The 17,171-nt window shown below is 39.4% G+C and overlaps 1 protein-coding gene across 1 annotated transcript in view; it reads right to left on the bottom strand.

Moving 5' to 3' along the window:
- The window catches only part of LOC124550841, a 382,565-nt gene that overhangs the window by 179,100 nt on the left and 186,294 nt on the right, over positions 1-17,171 (bottom strand). The window contains exon 12 of the mRNA XM_047125569.1: positions 3,404-3,554. Within this exon, the coding sequence (XP_046981525.1) occupies positions 3,404-3,554 (151 nt within the window). The remainder of the gene's footprint in view (positions 1-3,403; positions 3,555-17,171) is intronic.

The raw sequence follows: 17,171 nt of genomic DNA, 5'->3' as shown, positions 1-17,171 counted from the left end.
AACACTAATTTTCACATGCAAAATATGTGACACACTCAGGAAAGAGGGTAGTTATGAAGGTATAAAGATAAAAAATAACCTCTACGATGTCCTGCATGGTGATTTGCAAAGTAAGGATGTACAAGTATTCACATGCAGGAGTGACACTGGATTCTTGAAAATGCATGATATGCTGTAGCTGAATGTGAAAAATAACAATGAAACAAATTTAGGTAACAGTTTCTCATCACTGATGAAGTTGTTAGAGATGGATGAGGCACAAGAATGATGAATAACTGATTTTTCTTGTATCCAGATTGATCATATCATTATACATTCAACAAATAGGCATTAGTGTCTCAAGTTGGGGACAAAAGAAAAGAAAATAACCGCGAAATGTCATTACACTAATACACATCTGCTTTCTTCCACTTATTACATGAATTTCACAACTCCTACCAGAAAAAATATCCATCAGAATCTAAATGAGCAAACTACTTTTGCGTGAAAAATGTTATTTCCAAGTACTGTACAAGAGTAATTTACTCAATAATTGAGAGGCTTGGTAACAATGAAGGAATTGTCAGATTTTGATCCCTGTTTGTTCCTAGGGCACTTTTTGGCAATTAAAATGACTTTAATCTGAGGATAATTTGTGTAAATACAGAATCAAGTGGCTGTGTGGCTCAAATGCCCTTTTAATCCTCACTTCTGCTTGTAATTGTTTTGGTGAGCTAGCTCCTGGGCCCAGTGGAATTGCTCTCACAAACTGTATTGAATTTGCAGCTGAGTTAGTCCCTCTTTTAACCATAATCTAATGTAGATCCCTCAAGCAAAAAGCTGTGCCCAGTGGTCGGAAGAAAGCAAAGATCACTTGTGGTGTGGGGAAACAGTTGAAATCATTAAACTGAACAAAGCTCCAGAGCAGTGGAATCCCTATCAGTTTTTACACTGAATGTACAGCTGTGTTAGCCCATCCTTTAACTATAATCCACAATAGATCCCTTGAACAAAAAACTATGCCAAGTAATCTGAAGAAAATACACTGTACAAGAGGGATAGCAGAAGTGCTCCACAAAACTTACTTACAATACTCTTAGCATCCATTTGTTGTAGAATCTCAGACCATATTTTGAGTTGAAATATAATGATGTATCTTGAACAGAATGACCTCTTTCATGGCAACTAGCATGGATTCCAAAAACATCGATCATGTGAAATGCAATTCGCATGTTTCTCATCTGACATACCGAAAACTTTCAATCAAGACGGTCAGGTAGATGCAGTACCGCACCACATCTATGCTTATTAGCAACAATATGATTATATGGTATATAAAGGAAAATTTGTGATTGGGTTGATGCTGTAACTTACCAAACAAAAGTGTTGGTATGTTGATAGAGACTATGACAAACACAAACACAAACACAAATTTCAAGCTTTCACAACCCCAAAGAGGGAAGGAGAGAGAAAGACGAAAGGATGTGGGTTTTAAGGGAGAGGGTAAGGAGTCATTCTAATCCCGGGAGCGGAAAGACTTGCCTTAGGGGGAAAAAGGGACAGGTATACACTCGCACACACACACACATATCCATCCGCACATATACAGACACAAGCAGACATATGTAAAGGCAAAGAGTTTGGGCAGAGATGTCAGTCAAGGCCAAACTCTTTGCCTTTACAAATGTCTGCTTATGTGTGTATATGTGCGGATGGATATGTGTGTGTTTGCGAGTGTATACCTGTCCCTTTTTCCCCCTAAGGCAAGTCTTTCCGCTCCTGGGATTGGAATGACTCCTTACCCTCCCTTAAAACCCACATCCTTTCGTCTTTCCCTCTCCTTCCCTCTTTCCTGATGAAGCAACCTTGGGTTGTGAAAGCTTGAATATTTGTGTGTGTGTTTCTTATTGTGTCTATCAACATACCAGCACTTTCTCGTTTGGTAATCCTAGAGAAATGCTCTACAAAGAAGATTGGTTAAAAATCACTTGTGAGACCTGCCTAGAGCATTGGTCGAGTGTGTGGGACCTGTGCCACATAAGACTAATAGGGGATATTAAATTTATACAGAGAAGGACAGCAAAAATGGTCACTGGTTTGTTTGACCTGTGGGAAAGAGACATAGAGATGCTGGGGGAAAAAAATACTGAAATGGCAGACACTTTACGATAGGTGCAAACTACCCCGAGAAAACCTACCTACAAAGAGTCAAGAACAGGCTTAACATGATGACTGTAGGATATACTACAAGACAAGATTAAATTAATTACAATACACAAAGAGGCATTTCAACAGTCATCATTCCCACACTCTATACATGAATGAAGCAGGAGGAAACCCTATTAGCTGTGGCGGTGGGACGCATCCCCTTCCACACACCTCACAGTGGTTCACAGAGCATGGATGTATGTGTAGGCTGTAGATGTGATCCACAAAACTATCATTCAATATTGTTGACATCCATTTGTTTTAGAATTTTAGAACATATTGTGAGCACAAATGCAATGCGGTATCTCGAATAGAATGACCTGCTCCATGCCAACCAGCATGTATTCTGAAAACACTGATCATGTGAAATCCAACTTGCACTTTTCTCACATGACATACTGAAAGTGAAGAATTGAGGCAGTCAGGTGGATACAGAAAATTAAAAACATACCTCATTAACCACTCATTCAACAATTTACCCCGTTATCTACATTCAGAGATTGAAAAGTTTTGTTAGCTACATGGCAAGTAGCAATGTTCACTGTAAAGCTACATGATAAGCAGTAACTTATTGTAACTATGACTCAGTATTTACATGCAATTTACAGATGTATATCAATGCTTCCTTTGTATCATTGTAAGTGAGTAAATATTAAGTTGAAACTTTGCTGCAGAGTGAAAATTTCATTCTGAAAATATTAAGTTACTAACAGTAGATAAACAGCAGCTGTGCATTAAAACTGAGGAGGCTGCTGATGTTTTCAAAGTAACAACTTTCATTCTAATTTCCTTGATTAAATTTAGTTGACATTAGCATGAATGGTGTTCAGTAGTACACTGACTGTTTATTGTTAATATGGTACACAAGTGAAGTTTCCATGATTTCCTTGTCTTTTGTTGATGAAAAGCCTTGCTTTTTCTGAATCCCTGAAGGTTCTCTGATGAATGATGGAATGAATGAATGAATCAATGACTACTGAGACAGTATGGTTGTCCTGTAGTCAGCACATCAAAGACTTAACTCAGTTGCATAACCAGCAATTTGGTAATTATGTCATATCAAGAAATTCTAAAAGAGTGTGTAGATACTGTTACTTGTTTACATATATGATCCTTACCTTACAGAATGAAAAAGTTCTTTACCCACTTTAAGATTTATAAACTCATCTTTCCTAAAACGAAAAATGAGGCAGTAATATAGATAATAAATACTCACATTTCCCTCTCTTAAAGCAATCCGTATCATTCCAACTGCTCCTCTTAGGGAAAGGCTGTGTGTTTCTGGATAATAGATTTTATCAAAAAGCCCAGGAAAAGCTCGTAGACTCAGAGGAAGCCAATGGACTAAGAGGTTTCGCAGCCCAGTACTGCAACAAAATAGAAATCCAAATAAACAATTCATACACAAAACAGTTCACTTCTTATTCAAACAAAACTATTATTTTAATATTACATGAAGCCACACTGATATGAGATCAGTTGGATGAGGTCAGAGACACTGGAAAAATGGGCACTCAGAAACATTTTTTCTATGCCTAGTTTTTAAATGGGCGGATTCAAATAAATTTTGGATGTTGAATTAAGAGGTGTAACAAGATTCCTTCTACCTTATCACATTTCTGAGAATCAGAATAACAACAACATTGTATCAATTTTTTCTAATATGTGGTGAATATTAATAAAACCAAATAATTGGATAGATAAAAAATCTACTCACCAAGCAGAGGCAGGACAACACATATACAAAAATAGGTTTTAGATATGCAAGCTTTCTTCTTCTGGCACAAGGGTTGAAGGGTAAGAAAGAGAGGTGAATTAAAAGGACTGGAGTAGTTTAGGACAAGGGACAAAGTTCAGGAAAGTCACCCAGAATCCCAGGTCAGAGGAACCAAAACAATAACCATAATTTGAATTACCACCCAAATTTTGCAAGATTTCTTTTTTAACTTGAGTTTCTCTCCTGTTTCTGAAAAAACAGTCAACAATGGCTTTTAAAAAAATTCAAACATGTAACTCAAAAGTCATGAGTGAGTGGCTTGAAGACTTCTTAAGTAACAAAACTAAGTATGTTGTTCTGGACAAGAAATGTTCATGACAGAAAAGACTGTTGTCATGAGTGGCACAGGGATACATGGCAGGACTAATCTTGTTCTCGATACACGTAAATAATCTGACAGAATGGATGAGGAGCATTCTGCTACTGTTTGCTGATCATGCTGTAACTGTAGGAGGATATGGAATGGCTTAAACAGAATTGCAGCTTGCTAAGTTAATGTGGATGAGCAGCAGAAACAATTCTGTAATGTTCAAGGACAGTATTAGTGGTGTGGGAAGCAGGGAAGTTATTGCAAGAATTCTAGGAAAATGCACCTTATTTGTAAAGGAGACTGAATATAGAACACTAATGTGACACACTTTTGAATCCTGCTTGAGTGACTGGGAACCGCAAGACATAAAACCAATTCATAGCCATGCTGCTGGATTTCTTTCTGATAGGTTTGGTCAACATACGAGTATTATGGAGGCACTTCATGATCTCAAATGGGAACCCCTGGAAGGAAGATTATGTTGTTTTCACAAAACACTATTGAGAAAATTTGGAGATTCAGCATTTCTGGCTGACTGCAGAATACATAATGTACATTTTGAGAAAGGACCAAGCAGACAAGATAAGAGAGGCACTGCCATGTGCCATATGGTAACTTGGAGAGTACGTATGTAGATGTAGATGTAGTATCAAAGGTCTCATTGATCAACAATTATCTAATTTTTGGCCCAATAAACACATTTTCTCTCAATAAGGCTTCACTGATCTTAGGAAAAAGTCTTTCAAATGATTGAAAGCCATTCCATTTTTGTCAAGAGACTTAGCAAAACTCTCCAAAAGTCTTAATATTAGGCAGAGAACTAATGACTTCATTTAATGTAAGATAACATTAACACTATTCAAGTATTATGTCTTAAGCCTGTTCTGACCAGCCAACTCCTGCCCCCAAGGCAGTACAAGGAGCGATCTATGATTGTGGGACTTGTCACAAATTCCTTCAGCTGTTTTTTCAATAGACGAATCCTGATGATGGCATTGCCACTGCTTCTCATTTTGCCTCATGAGGCGGAGTGAACACCATTCCGGATCTCCCTACCTCAGAAAAAATCTGGAGAGCTACCAGGAATTGAACCCAGGTTGTCCTGTGGCCAAATTGATCCATTCTAACCCACAATGGGAAATCCAGGACGGATCAACAACAATACAAAGGGGACAGATTGCTACTCATGCCACAGAGGAGGTGTTGACCAGCAGACAGGCACATTTTGAAGTAGCAAAGCTATCAGACTAGAGTCTTTCTTCAGATGTAAAAAACACGCACATGACCACTGTCATCTTTGGATACTGATGCCTGATAGGATAGCAGGCACATGTGAGGCTGGAATGGGGACAGACACCAGTGAAGGTTGGGGCCAGGGATGTTACAAGAATGGTGCATACATTTTAGGAAGAGATACCATCTGCACAATTCAGAAAACTTGGTGTGTGTAGGAAGAGTCCAAATGGCACAGGCTGTCAAGCACACATTGAAGTCAAGCACAATGTGTTATGTTGTACATTTGATAACCTGGTGGTCTAACTGTCTTTTGGCCCCAATTTGGTAGTGGCCATTAATGCAAGACAGACTCGGTGGAGAGCTTCTGGTATGGGTAATGGGATTTGAGAAGCTACTGGAGATCATGCTGGAACTCTATCAGTTATACTCAACCCAAAACCAATATTGAGGCCTATTTTACTCAGTTAATTCCTTGATCTAACTGTGATCCACTTTCTTTCCTCATGCAACACTGCCAGACAACTTTCACAAACTTACTAACCTCCAGCATTGCCTCATCAATTTCCCCAAATCCCTCAACAAGGAAACCAACCTCACATCCACAGAAAGAACAGCAAACCAACACTTGGAGACTGAACCCAACCTTATAATCCTACCTGTCACCCAAAGGCTTTACCCCTGGGGTTATGTGCTGCAGGAATTACCTGGTGGAGAGACTCCATCAGCTACCAGACATGCTCACCTACAAGCCTGCCCACAATGACCCCATCCTTGAAATCCAGTTTAATGTCCAGTCACTCCTTAAATCCCTAGGTCCATCCCAGAACCTCTCTGTGATTCTATCTCCATTCTCTCTCCACCACTCTTGCCTTCTTAATGCTTCCTAAAACACACAGACCAAACCACCCATGATGCCTCATTCTTGCTGGATACTGCACCCCCATAGGGAGAATTTCCACCTTTGTGGTCCAACACCTTCAGCCTATTACCTGTAACCTGTCCTATAGAAAAAAGACACCAACCATTTCCTCCATCAACTATGCACATTTCCTTTTCCTTTAGCACTCAGTGCCCTGCTAATCAGTGTTGACAGCACTTCCCTTTACACTAAAATCCCCAATGCCAATGGCCTGCCTACCACTGAACATAACCTTCCCAACACCCAACTGATTCTAAAGTTACAATCTTTTTCCTGGTCACCATGATCAACTGTATCCTCCCCTCCCCCCCCCCCCCCTCCCCCAACTACTTCATGTTTTGAAGACATAAACTAGAAACAAATCCATAGTACAACCACAGGCATCCACAGGGCACTAACTTATTTGTGGGTCATCTGGAGGAGTCCTTTCTAGTAACTCTTTCTAGTCTGTGCCACACCTCAATATCTAGTTCATATTCAACAGTTATATTTTCACGATTTGGATCACAGATTAGGAGCCCATATCCACATTCCTTTGGAAACTCAGCACTTTTCCCCAGTCACTTTATGTAGTCCTCTTCAGCCTAACAAGCAACCTTCCTTGATGTTGGCTCCATCAGTACCTCTATCCACATCAAACATGCTACTCACTAACAATGATTTCATATCAGGAACTGCCACCTATTCAACACCAAGAAGACTCTTCCATACATCCTAGCCACCTCTGGTTGTCACATTTGCTGTAACTAGTGGTCCCTCTCGAAATATGCTGAAGGTCTCACTAAGGCCTTCACAGACTGAAATTGCACTCCATACTTTGTCCAGAATCATATCTCCCATGTGATATCTCTCTAGTCACTTACCCTCCACCACATACCTGCTGAACAGTCACAAAAAACTGACACCCTCATGACTCAGTACCAGCAAGGCATAGAGCAAGTGAATAATATGCTCCATCAGGATGTTGACCAGCTCTTGTACATTGAAACAAGAAATTTTCTCCCCACTGTCCATTTCATCTCTCCCCCAACGGTATTCAGCCTTTGAAGCTGGAAATATTCTTGTCCCTCTCTATTCCAACCCTGCTCCCAACACTTTGCTCCACGATCCATATCCCTGCAGCAGATGTATATGCAAGATCTATCCAATACATCTTCCCACTACCACCTACTACAGTCCTGTCACGGCCACCTCCTACCCATTGAAGGAAGGACTAACTGTGAAAGCTGCCACAGTGTCTACCAACTTTGATGCAACCACTACGTACATTCTATGTGAGCACGACTGCAATTAAGCTGTCTTCCCACACAAATGGGCACAGCCAAATCCCTGGAAGAGAGACAGATAGGCCTCCCAGTTGCCGAGCAAGGTGTGAAAAAAATGGTATGTTTGACTTCATCAACTGCTTTGCAGACTGTGTCATCTGGATTCACCCCACCAGATTTTCTGAATTTTGTGAGCAGAAACGCTCCTTACAACATATCCTTTTTGCTTAACCTTCATGAGTTCCTACCTCCACCTGTCTCTCATTCCCTTCTTCTGCACTATCACCCCAGCCTCACACTTGCCTTCTATGCCCCAAATGCACCTGCGTAGTCCTTTTACCTTCTCTGCTTCTCCCTTCTCTCCCTTTGCACCCCCCCCCCCCGCCCTCCCCCCAAACACGTACACAGCTGTCCGATGCTGCGCCTAGCAGCCGTCTCACCCTGTCTGTGCCACACCTCTGCACACACCCACTGGTAGCACTAAAGCACCATCCGCCACCCCTACCCAGCTATCCGTCCTCCCCACCCCCAACCCCTTCTGTACCAGCCAAAACCACTACTCACTGAAATTGGGCCTCAGTGCCCGTAGATGACAATGGTCATGTGTGTCTGAGTTGTGTGTGTATGAACATATGTGTGTATTTCTAAATCTGAAGGAGTGTTTTATCTGATAGCTCTCTCTACTTTTACCACTGCCTGTCTTCTGCTCAGTGCTTCCTCTACGTGGTGTTGTTAAATCTGACATTATACTCCGCTTCTAAAGGTACCAAAATCACATAGGTATCAATATCTAATGCACCAGATTCAAAATAGTAGTAGACCATTGTTATTATTCAGTCTAAGAGTACTACTCTCATTATACCATTTTCTGCTGCTACTGTTGGTATTAACATATATTCACACTCCACAAATTCTTATATTCTTTCCATTTCAATTCACTGGTCCCCCACTGTATCTAGATTAAGCATCTGAATTTTTCTTTCTTGATTTTCTATGTTCCCTACCACATTCAAACTTCTGTCATTCCATGCTACAACTTGTAAAATGCTACCCTTGTGCTGGTTATTCAATTCTTTTCTCATGGTTACGTCCGTCTTGGCAGTCCTGTCCCAAAGATCTGAATGGCGGATGGAAACTTTTTCCAATGGAGAGATCATCATCAAACTTTTTTCATTAAGGTCATATGTCCACTGGATAGCCAGTGGCTTCCATTGTCTTCTACATCCTCATGCCATAGGCCATTTCTGATTCCTCCTCCTTTTAGAGGCAGTTTCCCACCCATAGGGCAAGAGGATGCCTTGAAACTCTGTCTCCTCCTTTATCTTCTTGGTCAAGGCTACTGGCAGAATGAGAATGACTGCTTGTACCAGGTATCTTTACCTGCCATTGCTGACAATCATGAGTTATAGTTCAAGCGTCTGCTCAAAACAAACATGGGGTTCAGGGCATTATGATTAGTACCAAAATACACCATTCTTAGACCACATTGACTTTATTCATGTTATAACATTTTCACTCTAACATGGTATGTCATTGCAACAGTGATACATGTGTGAAATGGTAGATAGATATGCCACAGTATATGTGTTCGGACTATGCAATGAGAACACAGTTCAGGTAGGCATAGCAGACAATTCACTGCTCTTCACAGTGTTGGTGTGGTTTGAAAGCATTGCAATGTTGGTATAGAAATGGGGTTAATAATCATGATGTCATTGCAACTATGGTTATGAAAGCATGCCAAATTTAAAAGAATGCAAAATCCCCAAGATTGGAAAAGTTTTACAGAAGTTTGAAATATAGCGCATACTTCAATGCGAGATGCTTTTAATAATTTCCACAATGAAATTCTGTCTCGAAATCTGGCAGAAAACCCAAAGAGATTCTGGTCATACATAAAGCACACCAGTGGCAAGACACAATCAATACCTTCACTGCATGATAAGAATGGTGAAGTCACTGATGACAGTGCCATTAAAGAAGAGTTATTAAACACGGTTTTCCGAAACTCCTTCACCAAAGAAGACGAAGTAAGTATTCCTGAATTCCAATCAAGAATAGCTGCCAAGATGAGAAACATATAAGTAGATATCCTTGGTGTAACAAAGCAGCTTAAATCACTTAATAAAAGCAAGGCCTCCGGTCCAGATTGTATACCAGCCAGGTTCCTCTCAGAGTATGCTGATAAAATAGCTCCATATTTAGCAGTTATATACAACCATTCGCTCACAGAAAGATCCGTACCTAAAGATTGGAAAATTGCTCAAATCACACCAATACCCAAAAAGGGAAGTAGGAGTAATCCGCTGAATTACAGGTCTATATCACTAATGTCAATTTGCAGTAGGGTTTTAGAACATAAACTGTATTTGAACATTATGAAGTACCTTGAGGAAAACGATTTATTGACACATGGTCAGCACGGTTTCAGAAAATATCGTTCTTGTCAAACACAACTAGCTCTTTATACTCATGAAGCAATAAGTGCTATCGACAGGGGATGTCAAATTGATTATATATTTTTAGATTTCCAGAAGGCTTTCAATACCATTCCTCACAAGAGTCTTCTAACCAAACTGCGTGCCTATGGAGTATCGCCTCACTTGTGCGACTGGATTCATGGTTTCCTGTCAGAAAGGTCACAGTTCGTAGTAATAGATGAAAAGTCATTGAGTAAAACAGAAGTAATATCCAGCGTTCCACAAGGAAGTGTTATAGGCTCTCTATTGTTCCTGATCTATATTAACGACATAGGAGACAATATCAGTAGCCATCTTAGATTGTTTGCAGTTGATGCTGTCATTTTCCGTCTTTTAAAGTCATCAGATGATCAAAACGACTTGCAAAATGATTTAGATAAGATATCTGTATGGCGCAAAAAGTGGCAATTGACCATGAATAAAGAAAAGTGTGAAGTTATTCACAAGAGTACTAAAAGAAATCAGGTAAATTTTGATTACGTAATAAGCCAACAAATCTGAGGGCTGTAAATTCAACTAAATACTTAGGAATTACAATTACAAATAACCTAAATTGGAACGATCACATAGATAATATTGTGGATAAAGCGAACCAAAGACTGCAATTCATTGGCAGAACACTTAGAAGGTGCAACATGTATACCAAAGAGACTGCTTACACTACGCGTGTCTGCCCTATTCTGGAGTATTGTTGAGCGGTGTGGGATCTGCATCAGGTGGGACTGACGGATGACATCAAAAAAGTACAAAGAAGGGAAGCTAGTTTTGTATTATTATGAAATAGAGGAGATAGTGTCAAAGACATGATACGTGAATTGGAGTGGCAATCATTAAAACAAAGGCAATTTTTGTTGTGACGGGATCTCACGAAATTTCAATCAACAGTTTTCTCCTCCGATGGCGAAAACATTCTGTTGGCACCCACATACATAGGGAGAAATGATCATCACAATAAAATAAGAGAAACCTGGGCTCACACAGAAAAATTTAAGTGCTCATTTTTCTCACGTGCCGTTCGAGAGTGGAACGGTAGAGACACAGCTTGAAGGTGGTTCACTAAACCCTCTGCCAGGCACTTTATTGTGAAAAGCAGAGTAATCACGTAGATGTAGATGTAATAAATCAGTTAAGATGACTAGGAGAGTATTTCTGCTAGAAAGAGCAGATAAGTAGTTGTTAGCATCTCACTTAGGTAGTGAAATGACGTCACTTATTTCCAGTAGGACTGACATAAAGGAATTATGTGCAAAGTTTAACCACATTGTAAATTGTGGTCTGTAGAATTGATTGCCTTAGTAAGTGGATTAAGAATGAAAAAGACCCGCCATGGTTTAAAAAAAGATTTGGAGAATGCTGAGGAAGCAGAATCTGTGAGCCCTTGGTTCAAAAGAGAATGCGCAAATGATAACAAGCAAACGTTAGGAGAGAGGTAACCATCTGTGAAAATATCTATGCATGAAGCATACAACAACTACCACTGTCATACCTTAGCAAAAGATCTTACAGAGAACTCGAGGAAATTATGGTCCTATGTAAAATCGCTAATTGGCTCTAGGGCTTCCATCCAGTCACTTGTTGACCTGTATGGTGTGGCAGTTGAAGACATCACAACAAAAGCCAGAGTATTAAATTTCACATTCAAGACATTGTTCATGCAGGAGAATCAAACAAACATACAGTTGTTTGACCATCAAACAGATTCCCATATGGATGACATAGTAACAAGCATCCAAGTCAGCAGGTACAGATGGAATCCCAATTCAGTTTTTCAAAGAGTACACTATGGCACTGGCCCCTTACTTAGCTTGCATTTATCATAAATCTCTTTCCCAGCACAAAGTCCCAAGTGAATGGAAAAACTTGTTGGTGACCACTGTGTACAAGAAGGGAAAAAGGATGGACCTGCAAAATTACAGACCAATAACCCTAACAATGATTTGCTCAAGAATCCTTGAACATATTCTCAGTTCAAATATAATAAATTACATCCACAGATCAACATGGTTTTAGAAAGCATCACTCATGTGAAATTCAGCTTGCCCTTTTCTCATGAAATATACTGCAAACTATGGATGAAGGGCAACAGGCAGATTCCAAATTTCTATATTTCCAAAAAGCATTTGACACGGTACCTCACTGGAGATTGTTAATGAAGGTATGAGCACACAGAATAGGTTCCTAGATATCAGATGGCTCGAAGACTTCTTAAGTAATAGAGCCCGGTATGTTGTTCTCGATGGCAAATCTTCATCAGAGACAACGTTATCATCAGGAGTGCCCCAGGGAGGTGTGACAGGATCACTATTATTTCTTGTTTACATAAATGATCTGGCAGAGAGGGTGGGCAGCAATCTGGAGTTGTTTACTGATGATGCTCTGATGCATGGGAAGATGTCAAAGTTTGGTGACTTTAGGGGATACAAGATGACTTAGACATAATTTGTAGTTGGTGTGAAAAAAGGCACTTACCTCTAAATGTAGAAAAATGTAAGTTAATGCAGATGGGCAGGAAAAACAAACCCATAATGTTTGGATACAGCATTAGTAGTGTCGTGCTTGACACAGTCAAGTCATTTAAATATCTGGGCGTAACATTTCAAAGTGATATGAAATGGAATATGCGTATGAGGATTGAGGCAGGAAAGGTGAATGGTCAACTTTATTGGGAGAATTCTGGGAAAGTACGGTCCATCTGTAAAGGAGACCACATGTAGGATGTTGGTGCAACTTACTCTTGAGTCTGCTTGAGTGTTTGGTATCTGTACCAGGTTGGATTAAAGTAAGGTAAGGTATCACACCAATTCAGGGATGGGCTGCTAGGTTTGTTAATGGTAGGTTTGAATAACATGAAAGTGTCACACAGAAGCTTCGGGAAATCAAATGGGAATCCCTGGAGGGAAGATGACATTCTTTCTGAGGAACAGTACTGAGAAAATTTGAAGAACTGGCATTTGAAGTTGATTGCAGAAAAATTCTCCAACATACATTGCATGTAGGGACCATTCTGTTTGTGAGTGGAAGAGGAAAGGAAATTACTAGTAATGGTATGGGGTACCCTCCACTGCATGACTTGAGGTCCACTGCAGAGTGTTGATGTACGTGTAGAGAAAAGGTGCTCCTCTCCATGTCAATCATTTGATGCTGTCTGCCATGAACTGGGGTGGTGGCAAGCAAGGCAAATGTAGTCTGATGAAACTGAACATTGTGACATAGGTTTACTCAAGAACCACATACCCAGGATCAAGGTTTTGTTGCTTGTCAGTAGCAGGTCATTTGTATTGAGTATACATGTGTATAGACACAAAATACTAAGTGATAAATTGTGTTGTAAACTGAAAAGAGTTTCTCATATAATGAACTACATGAAAGTTAATATGAAATTACTGTACAAACTATAAATTGTTGCACATTTGTAACTACTATTATTGATTACTGAAACATTGAGAACTGTTTAATAATGTCAATAATTTGATATAATTAAATTTCTTTCATTTTTGTAAGAATGTTGGTATTGGTACCACTAAAGTCATATACAAGATCTTTCATAATATACTGTACAAATACACAATTACTTGCATGTAAAAGTTTAAATTCAAACTCAAATAGATTACCTTTATAAGGTAAACAATGTTTAATGAAACTTCATCATGCAACAGTTATTCAATGATTCAAAAGTGTCATAGCACAACAATGGTCAGTCTGTTTTAAAGTGTATTAAGCATGAAAATGGCAATAAATTTCAACTGAAGAATTGGAGAAGATAAAATGAAACTATCTGTTCAGTCCAATACACGAATATACAAAAGCCTAAAAATCACTTAGAAGTAGTGGCTTTTGGGGTGCCACTGGACACAAAGTGGAATCTCAATGCTTAAAATGCTGTGAGCAATCTGAACATTTACCGATTCTTCCTCTTTCCTAGCAAGTGTTTCACACTGATGATTCCTTGGTTGTGAAATGTATCTTGCAAAAGATGTACTACATTTTACCTTTTATTAATCATAATGAAATAAGTACTTTATCTTAGAACCACCTAATTGAAAATGAATATAATGTTACGTATAACAGAACTAATATTGATTGTAACCCACAGACTGTGTACACGAGAAAGTCAAGAATAATTTATTTCTAAATCAGAAGTTGTGAAGCAAAGACTTCCTCCTCTAATAGTCACTTCATATTCTCTTGCAAAGAAACCAAAGATATGTGTATTGGGCTCCATGTACTTTCTCATTTATTGAATAACAATTATCATTTCACTGCTCAATAATCTTACAATCATTTGTAGACTCCCTTTAACAAGGATACATTAATTCCATTGTATGAGTCTTATGTCCCAGAAAGATGTATCATGATGGTAGACTTATTATTTGTGAGCAAAATGACTATTAGCTTATCATGTCACATACATAAGAGGTCTGTTCAAAAAATTCCAGAACATTTGTAATTTCACACCAATGGTGTGTTGGAGCAAAATGTGGTTGGCATCCCTGCTCAAGCCTGTGTTTAATGTGTAACTGCTGGAAGTTTTGCTGTTGTATGTCTGTTAGCTATCATTCAGTGCACTATTGAATAGAAAATTGTGTCGCACAGTCTGCGAATTTTGAGATGGCAATGTTACGGGAGCAAGGCATCTGCATTAACTTTTGAGTGAAATTCAAGAAAATCTTTACAGAGGCTCACCAAATGATGCAGAAAGCCTACAGTGATGAGTTCTTAAGCCATACTTGGTGTTACAGATGGTTCACATGGTTTAAAAATGGACGGACGGAAGTTAATGATAACCCTCGTTCAAGACACCCTTCGGCATCTACAGACAACATTCATGTCAAGAACGTCAACAAAACTGTGCCTATCACTCGAAGAATGACTGACAGAGAGATTGCGGACAATGTAACATTTCAGTTGGACCATGTCGTGAAATCCTGACACAGCATCTGGGAATGCATTGTGTTGCTTCCAAGTTGGTCCTATGGCTTATGAATCAAGATCACGAAGACCTTCGATTCGCAATCTGTGAAGAGCTTTTCAATCATGCAAATGAAAACAAGATGTTCCTTAAGAGAACCATAACTGGTGATGAGACATGGGTCTACAGTTGTGATGTTGAGATGTTGAATTGAGGAGGATTTACAATGATAAATGACATAAAAGAAAATTTGCAGATGGCATTTCATGTGAACCAGCACAAGGTGTACCAAGATTGCTCCTGGAAATGGAAACAGCTTTGAGAGTGGTGTATCAATTGTGGAGGAGAGCATTATAAAGGAGACCATGCACATTAAGTAAAAGGTAAGCATAGAAAACTTTTGTGGACAAAGTCCCGGTATTTTTTGAACAGGCCTCATACAAAGTTGAACCTGGACATTCTCTACAAAGTCTAATTTAATACTCATTATCACCTTTTATGTGGAAACCATCTTCAAGTTTCATGGTCAAAATGCTTTCAAACAATGATGATGTACAATAGTCATCAGGGCCCAATAAGCAAAAAGCAAAGCTAAAGAGGAATGGCTCATGGAGAGTAATGAAGGTGATGACACACAATACGATAATCAATCTCAATTTGGTGTGTGTTAAAGTAGTAACCACACTGTGCCACTGGAGTTGTAATGTGTCCTTCCTGAAGCAAATCTTTCTTAACACATTGTGTCATTTTTGTCTTATTTAGATGTTTCTTTCACTTTTTGTTGTGTCAGTTAGGAATGTTACATTATAGTTGCTTTTCACCACATCTTTCTGACAAGCACTTCCTTTGAAGGCTGTTACTTGCATGTCCTCCTTGAGAGCTCATCTTGCTATTACTTGTTCGGATGGTCACAGGACCGACTTCCTCTCAGGCCATAATGGGGCAGCAATTTTTGCCACTGATTGTCATTGCTTCTGGTAATGTGCCCATATCACCTTATCAATCTTCTCTTTACTTGTTGGTGGTTGCAGTCATTCTCATCTGTTCCTTTGCTCATTATTTTTCTCATTGTTTGGCTTTGTGAGACCCATAGACCAGTGCAGTATTTTCATTTCCATTCCACGCAGTGCTTCGTGTTTTGTCACTGCTGCCCAACATTCTGAGATGTATAGCAGATGACAAATCTATAAACTTTCCCCTTAAGATAGTCAATACTATTTTGTCACAAAGTACTCTAGTGGTTTTGCACCATTTGAGCGTTGCCACATCAACTTCTATGCGAGCATCTGGTACTGTCTCCACCATATGACTTAGTAAGAGGTCTAAGCTATTTAAACTGTGCTGTTTTGGTGAATGATTGTTTCTTTGTGATGCTGCTAGTCTGAGGTTCACATACCACAGATTCAGTTTTCTCAGTGTTTATCTTAAGTCATTATAATTTATGAATTTGTTGCAGTTCAGGATACAGGGTTTGAAAGCTTGGCAGCTTCAGTTGGTGAGGAATGCATCACCAACATATAATGTCACCCAGGGATCTGTTGTCTTAATATCTGAACACTAAACACTACATCATGAAAATGTTACAGCTTGTAATACTGAGGATACAGGGCAAAATCTCTACTGAATGATGGAGAAACTTGTGGCTGAAAGACATTTGAAAATGGTTCAATTGTACACTGTCTGATCGAAAGTATTCAAATACTCGTTAGTGGACATTACTCCGGGGTGTGTCTAATTTACTTTTATTACAGTTTCAACTCTGCTGGGGACACATTCAGTGAGGTGCCTGAATGTCTGTGGAGGAATGGCAGGTCATTCTTGCTCAAGAGCCAAAACCAAAGAAGTAGTGATTTTGGACACTAAGGTCCAGAGTGAAGTTGACACTTTAACTCATCTGAAAGGCATTCCATTGGGTTCAGGTCAGGACCCCACACGGCCAGTCCATTTCACGAATGTTACTGTCGATAAAGATTGTCTGCTTTGTCACAGGGTGCTTTGTCATGCTGATACAAAGAATCAATGTCTCTGAATTATTCTTACATTCTAAGCGGCATACAGTGTTGCTGAATATGTTCACACCATTTTGCA

Source organism: Schistocerca americana, chromosome 9 (genome assembly GCF_021461395.2).
Source record: "Schistocerca americana isolate TAMUIC-IGC-003095 chromosome 9, iqSchAmer2.1, whole genome shotgun sequence".
Classification (NCBI taxonomy): domain Eukaryota; kingdom Metazoa; phylum Arthropoda; class Insecta; order Orthoptera; family Acrididae; genus Schistocerca; species Schistocerca americana.
Note: the sequence above shows the minus strand (reverse complement) of the source record. Positions and strands in the feature narration are given on the sequence as shown.